The sequence below is a fragment of the Topomyia yanbarensis genome, chromosome 1 (genome assembly GCF_030247195.1).
Source record: "Topomyia yanbarensis strain Yona2022 chromosome 1, ASM3024719v1, whole genome shotgun sequence".
NCBI lineage: Eukaryota > Metazoa > Arthropoda > Insecta > Diptera > Culicidae > Topomyia > Topomyia yanbarensis.
In genome coordinates, this window is record NC_080670.1 from 163,454,122 (window position 1) to 163,460,987 (window position 6,866).

Consider the following 6,866-nt stretch of genomic DNA (forward strand, 5'->3'; position numbering starts at 1 on the left):
TATTGCTTGAGTTCTGCTCCCTGACACTATCGATCAGCACGCATCGAGTAGTATTCAGCTGTTCATGGTTGAGAGTATTCGCAGGGTACCCAACCGGAATGATGGCAGTCGAGTATGACTTGGCCATCTCGTTAAAAGTTGGGTGTTGCTCAGTTTTTAGTGCCTGTCTTGGATCTTGCCCCTTGATCTTTTTCGGTTGGGGTTTCTTCCTGCATTCACTATTATTCGACGACTCCATGTCCATCGAACGCTGTCGCTTTGATGATGCCTTCCCTATTGGGATTTTTGCCAACTCTAGCGCTTCAGCGGGTTTGTGGCCGTTTCTTTACAGCCACCCATAGCCTTTTTTATTCCCACTCCGCTTAAGTTACGAGTTCTTTCTGTTTCTCTTGTTTTATTCTCGGAGCCCTTTGACTCACCGGTTGCTCCGCCGGACTGGTCGGTGTCCACATTGGTCACTGTCCGATCCTCGTCCCTATCTGGAGAGTTGAGTATGGACGAAGTGCAGGACACATCTTCCAACGAGCCATTATTCAGCGCTCTCCAAGTTTGCTTTCCACGCAATCCTGCTCCTTTTCCACTTCCATCGCCGCAATCTCCGTAAAACTCGTGTTTACAGTGTTTTTCGTTTTGTTCGCACGAATAGCTAGGTAAAGAGAGTCAACCCTGAGCCCCGCTTGACAGAGTAAGGGGAAAATACTGTTGGGTGCGCCCTGGTGCCCCACTGGCTCTGTGCGTGCCTTAGTAGTTGTCATCACTTCGGATCCCTAGCCTAGTTTTATGTTTAGTTTTTGGGGTTCGAAGTGCTTTTGCTCCCCCCCCCCACCCGCCATTCATCCTCCGGAACGGTTCGGAATGGGGCATACATTTTACGGTACGAATTTTGAGACCCACCCGTTCGCACCTTCTCGTTCCGCTGCTACAGCAGAAGGCTGATAGCACCCAGCCGACGCCGGTCTAACGATCAAATGTCATCGATACACTCACGTGGAGGCATGAGATAGGAAACTTATACAAGTACTATGTTATATTACCATTTGACTGTTGTTAGTCCCCTCTTACGACATGGGAAACAGAAACCCAGTGGGTCAATTCTTTGCTGAAATACTGCGAGGGATTTCAGCCACAACCGGAAACCACTCGGCTGGAAAAGATGAAAGATAATATCTGATCTTCACGGTAGTGACCATCTGCCGATCGTAAATCACATGAAACATACAAATACCAGTCTTGATCCTGCCTAATGTCATTATCATGACTCGACTAGAAAACAAATAAAAAAACAAATTTGCTTGATCAAACAAACCAAGAGTTTATTATCAGTATTCGAAAAGCCAGCGTATTACTACTGAAATTGTCGTGCCCAATTTTGCCTACTTCTTACCGTCTCCCGCCGCACCCGGTACGCTGAGTGCAGCTCCCTCCTGGACCACCTGGGTTTGGGTTCGATTAGGATCGTCCGGTTTCATCGCCGGAAACAGCAGCACCTCTTTGATATTGTTGTTATCGGTCAAAAACATGGTTAGCCGATCCAAACCCATTCCCCAGCCACCGGTCGGTGGCAAACCGTACTCCAGCGCGGTACAAAAGTTCTCATCGACCAGCTGGGCTTCGTCATCTCCGGCAGCTTTATCGGCGGCTTGCTGCTCAAAGCGTTCCCGCTGAACGACCGGATCGTTCAACTCCGTGTAGGCATTACAGATCTCCTTCTTCATGACAAATAGCTCGAACCGCTCCGTCAATCCCGCTGCGCTTCGATGGTACTTGGCCAACGGGGACATTATCTGCGGATGATCGCAAATGAAGGTCGGATTGATGCAGTTCTCCTCTAGAAACTCGCCGACCAGTTTGTCCAGCAAACGAGCCGTTGTTCGCGGCGGAGGACATTCCACCTCATGTTTAATGCACAGATCGCTCAGGAACTTGTTCGCTTCCGAAGAGTTGATTTGCTCCGCTGCTGGAAATTTAACCTGGAGGATCTCCTCCAGTGAGCTAATCATGGAGACCCTCTTGAATGGCGGTGTGAAATCGATCTCGTACTCTTTACCCTCTGGGCCTTCCGGGTGATATTTGATCTTATAGCTTCCGTGAATGCTCTTAACCATCCCCGATACCATCTTCTCAGTCATATCAATTAAATCATTATAATCCGCGTATGCCATATAAAACTCACAGGTCGTAAACTCCGGGTTATGCGTCAGATCGATGCCCTCGTTACGGAACTGCCTTCCGATTTCGTACACCCGATCTAGACCACCCACGGTAAGCATCTTCAAGTACAGCTCCGGAGCAATTCTCAGGAACAAGTTCATATTTAGATCGTTGTGATGAGTTATAAAAGGCTTCGCGGTAGCTCCTCCCGCAATCATATTCATCATCGGCGTTTCTACCTCCAGGAAACCCATCTCATTTAAAAATTGTCTCACATAGTTAATGATCTTGGCCCGTACGTAAAATATATCTCGCACATTATTGTTCAAGATCAAGTCCAAATATCTCTGACGGAAGCGCGTCTCTTTGTCTTTCAAACCATAATGCAAATGCGGCAGCATATGTAGACAGGGTGATAAAAGCTTCAAACGTTTCGGAATCACGGAAAGTTCACCTTTCTTAGTCTTACCGGGATAGCCCTGGATGCCTACGATATCACCACGGCGAAGTCGAGCAGTATCTTCTGCAAAAGTCTACAACAAGGACAAGTTAGATGACGGTCAAAATCCAACAATATTAAACAAAAACTCACCGCTTCGCTCTCGTACAACTTTGCATTGGCCATGACCTGCAGTTTAACTCCCTCGCCTCTCAAATCGTAGAATATCAACTTCCCGCCGGATTCGCGAATGGCATGGATTCTTCCCGCCACCGAAAGCGTATCCTTCTCCAGCATATCTCCATCCTTGAGATCGCTGTATTTCTTGATGAAATTCTCCAACGAGCAGCTCACGTGAAATTTGTGAGGATAGGGATGCGTTTCCGGTGATTTTTTCAGCTCAACCACAGCTGAACTGCGCAGCTTGAAGTACTCATTCGGCGAGATTTCCTCTTCGTTTATTTTGGATTCTTCTTTCGGCTTTGCACCCTTAGCACCAGGCACAGCTGGCGCTTGATTCTCTTTTTCCTCCTTTTCCTTCGCCTTCTGTTCGGCTTTCAGGCGGCGTTTAAGCTCACTGCAAATAAAAAGGAAATGAAAAAAACTATCATTTAGCTTTCAGGTAACAGTAAATTAACGCACGCTTTTTGTCGGGTGGATTTTAGTCGAGAAATTTGACTGCAGCTGAGCAGGGGTGCTGTCAGCTGCCAGGTGTTCGACAACACAGTATTATTATGCAAATGAAACGAACTGATTATTCTCGCGATTTTCATCATTGTTTCATCATGTTCATTGAAGCTTTTTTACCGATATTGGATATTAAGTTTTGCTAGATTAACGAAACACGTGTAGCTGACTCAATAATATTCTTTTGGAGCTGAGTTGTCTTCATACAACACACGAATGAATTTATGCTCTTTTTAGCACTCTCGCCAAATACCTATACACATTCCACTAAACGCGAAGTGAACAGAAAACTTACTTTTTTGAAAGCTTTTCTACTGTTCCTTCCGACATTTCGCACTCCACGCAATATAGTACAATGTAATCAACTTTTTATTATAGATTAAATAGAAATAAATAAGTAGATTTTTATAACGAAGAAAAATCAAATTTCACTCCGCAAAATCACACGAAAACGCGGTATGCTTCTTACTAGAGTGTTTGCCGCTTCTTTTTCCTTGCTTGACTGCCAGCTGCCACACAATTTGACAGTTCGTGTTACACAAGTGTATGTGTGAGCAATTCAAGCATGATTTTTGAAAACACCGTAACTAACAAATGTAAACAAACTGAGATTATCACTCCCCTGCATTCTACGCATCTTAATGTACATGCTGACAAACATTCGTTTCATTATTCGGTAATGCAGCTGAAAAATGTGCAATCGAAATAATGACGAACAAACAACTGACACGTCAACAGTGCATAAATACAGTTTCGTCATGTTAGTTACGTTAGGTTTGGTACTGCTGTAACACATACGTTATTTTAATTTAATCGGTTTTTGTAACTAAATCATTAAAATATACTACAATTTTTCTACTAAAATGCTCAATATAGGTAATGTTTCTATAAGGGGAACAAGAGCACGCAGTTCCTTAATTCTAGCAAATATTTTAGAGAAAAAGAATGCAAGTAATGTTATTCTAAGCACCACTAATGCACTTTCAGCACATTTTTATTTTTGATTATCTAAATCTATCCTACAGTAGATCAAATCTAAATACTTGTGACAATGCGAGCAAAAATGAGACACTAAAATCGACTAATTGAAAAATGTCGAAAGTGTAAGAGTGATGCTCAGAATAACGTAACCTTTATTTGTCTTCAACACACTGCTCAGAAGTGACAAACTACAAATGTTGGTTGTCCTCATTGGCATACTGCCTCGGCGGAACAGTTCAGTCATAGAATTGATTAAAAAATGATAAGATTAGTCACCACAATTGACGAAACTGAAATAACGTAAGTGCAACAAAGATAAGAAACCAACGAAAGTAAAACGACGAAACTGTGAGCGTGGTACTAATAACATCGTAACTTTATTTTTTCTTCAATCCGCTCTTTTAAATGTCTTGATCGCGAATGTTCGTTCCATTCAATGGAAAGGCGTCTTTGGTGAGCATTTTGGATGAATATTTGGTGTAAAAATCGGTATGGTTTTTAAATAGCATTTAAAACAAAACTTCGAAAATGTCATCGCCGTTTTCTCTGTTTGGGTCAAGTGCGAGTTTCGCTGTTTTCAAAAATCATGCTTGAATTTACTAAAATGAGTGACCACCGCGTCGGAGTTATGTACGCTAAAATTGTTTTAGATAGAAAAACTGTAGAAAGAGAACCGCGGAGACTCCATTTTGGATCGACTGGATTCGCGTTTAGCTGTCAAAAATCGAATTCAATCGAACATTGAGTTCTACAAGATGACGACACAAATGAACTCATGATGAATAAAATTCATGTTTGACAATTCTCGGTGGTTTGTTTACTTTGTCAGTTTCGTGAGTGCGAGTGCAACGGGTACTCATCTGTTTCATTCGAACTCACGTAACTTCAATGTAAACAAACCACCGAGAATTGTCAAACGAAGTTCATCCGGTTCATTTTGTGGGGTTATGTCGGTGGATGTAAAACCTAATTGCCTATCCTTCCCAGTTAAGCTCAGCCGGAAATGAACCGGGATTCTGGCTGGTTCCAGTTCGTATTCCGGCTCCAGTGACACAACCGATTCTAGTTAGAATCGGTTGTTGCACTGGAGCCGGAATGCGAACTGGAACCAGCCAGAATTCCAGTTCATTTCCGGCTGAACTTTACTGGGTTATAACATTGGACGTGTTGCCATACAATGCCGGGGCATACGTTGCCAAAAATGCTGTTTTTCTCTCCGAAGTTCTCTTACTAGAGTTTTTCTAGTTTTAGACGTCTAAAAACAATTTTAGCGTACATGACTCCGACGCTGTCCAGCAAGCGAAAAGGCGGCTACCCAGTGAGCAAATTTTCTGGCAGAGACCGCTCTGCTATATTATTTCTGTATTGAGCATTGCATGAAAATGTATAACCTCACTTTTCTGACAGCTCAGAGAGCTTGTTTACATGGACTTAGAAAATTTTTGGTTTAACCCAATACAAAAAACTCGGTTCGAATTCTAACACCATGTAAACAAGCTCACTGAACTGTCATTTTTTCGAGCATTTTTACTCATATGACGTCATCTTGCAATGTCCCATTGAGTTCTTGTCGACTGGTCTCACGAACACTAATGCAGTTTCCTGGTTGAAAACAAACCCATTTACTTTTGCCGTCTTTGTTTATTATTTTCCACCAGCTTGTGATGTAGTATTTGTGTCATGTGACGTGTACGTACATGAGCCGTAGAAAAGTCTATAAGTCTTTTGGTTTAGCAGCCCTGTCAGATTTCTGCACGTATCCTGTCGGGTTAGTTGAGCTAGGGCGAACTCGGTTTCGCTCGCGTCTTCTGGCAAATTTTGACAGGAACCGAGCTAAACCCTGACTTAACTCGGACATAAACTGTGCAAAGATCCAGGCAATTCCTACCTGGTAGAAGCACGAATCGAGTAAAACATCTGACAAAGATGTGGCAGGAAGTGTGCAGAGATCTTGGTCGTACATTTCTGGCTCGATTCTGGATAAAAGTGAGCAGCATCGGTTGGTTTAACCCTAGGGGCAGATCACTCTAGAAATGTATAACAAATTTACATCAAATTGGAAACAAATGCATTTAATTTCCATTTTTGCCTCAACTTTGCACTCCCTCGCAGAAAAGTTTGTTTAACAAACGTCCTACGCTGATTCACTTTGTTCGACGTTTTGTTGAATGTAGGGCTAATTTTTTGTAGGGTTTTGATGTCTTATACGCAACGCAAAATATATTGCACGCAACGCAAAATACATTATGAATTTCTATTTTGATGAAAAGAAATGCATTTAATTTAGCTGATTTTTAAAAATGCATCACAAGTGATCTGCCCCTAGGTTTAACCGCTTCTGTCAGAAACGGTTGTTGCATTTGAGCGAATTTGTTGCCAGAATTATCGCATAAATCGCGCAAAATGCTCGCAGAAGCTCTGCCAGCATCAATTTCGCTTTGCTCAACTTTTGCTAACTTTCTGCTTGCCACGCTAACCGGGTAGATGCGGGTCAAACTAGATATTATTTAATTTAAAAAAAATATATACACGAACTTTAACCCATATAGTCCAACGATTCCACATATTGTTTGGATGATACCCTGAACAGGTCGTTAGGCTATTGAAT

The 6,866-nt window shown here is 42.6% G+C and overlaps 1 protein-coding gene across 2 annotated transcripts; it reads right to left on the reverse strand.

Moving 5' to 3' along the window:
- Positions 1-1,287: 1,287 nt before the first annotated feature.
- LOC131679591 (lysine--tRNA ligase) lies at positions 1,288-3,787 on the reverse strand. Of its 2 annotated transcripts, none has more exons than XM_058960339.1 (3): positions 3,573-3,787; positions 2,744-3,167; positions 1,288-2,684 (listed from the first exon to the last, which is right to left on the reverse strand). In XM_058960339.1, the coding sequence occupies exons 1-3, from the start codon at positions 3,605-3,607 to the stop codon at positions 1,374-1,376; spliced, it is 1,770 nt and encodes a 589-aa protein (XP_058816322.1). In that variant the 5' UTR covers positions 3,608-3,787; the 3' UTR covers positions 1,288-1,373. The 2 variants fall into 2 exon arrangements, with proteins under 2 accessions (XP_058816322.1, XP_058816317.1); XM_058960334.1 differs by lacking the exon at positions 3,573-3,787 and adding an exon at positions 3,233-3,543.
- Between the last annotated feature and the right edge of the window lie 3,079 nt (positions 3,788-6,866).

Bases quoted from the DNA above. Each gene is read 5' to 3' on its own strand.
- LOC131679591 (XM_058960334.1), bottom strand. From the start codon at position 3,366: ATGATGAAAATCGCGAGAATAATCAGTTCGTTTCATTTGCATAATAAT. The intron at 3,168-3,232 runs GTGCGTTAATTT...TTTTATTTGCAG, and splicing joins AAATCCACCCGACAAAAAGC to TGAGCTTAAACGCCGCCTGA. The intron at 2,685-2,743 runs GTGAGTTTTTGT...TCCTTGTTGTAG, and splicing joins AGTTGTACGAGAGCGAAGCG to ACTTTTGCAGAAGATACTGC.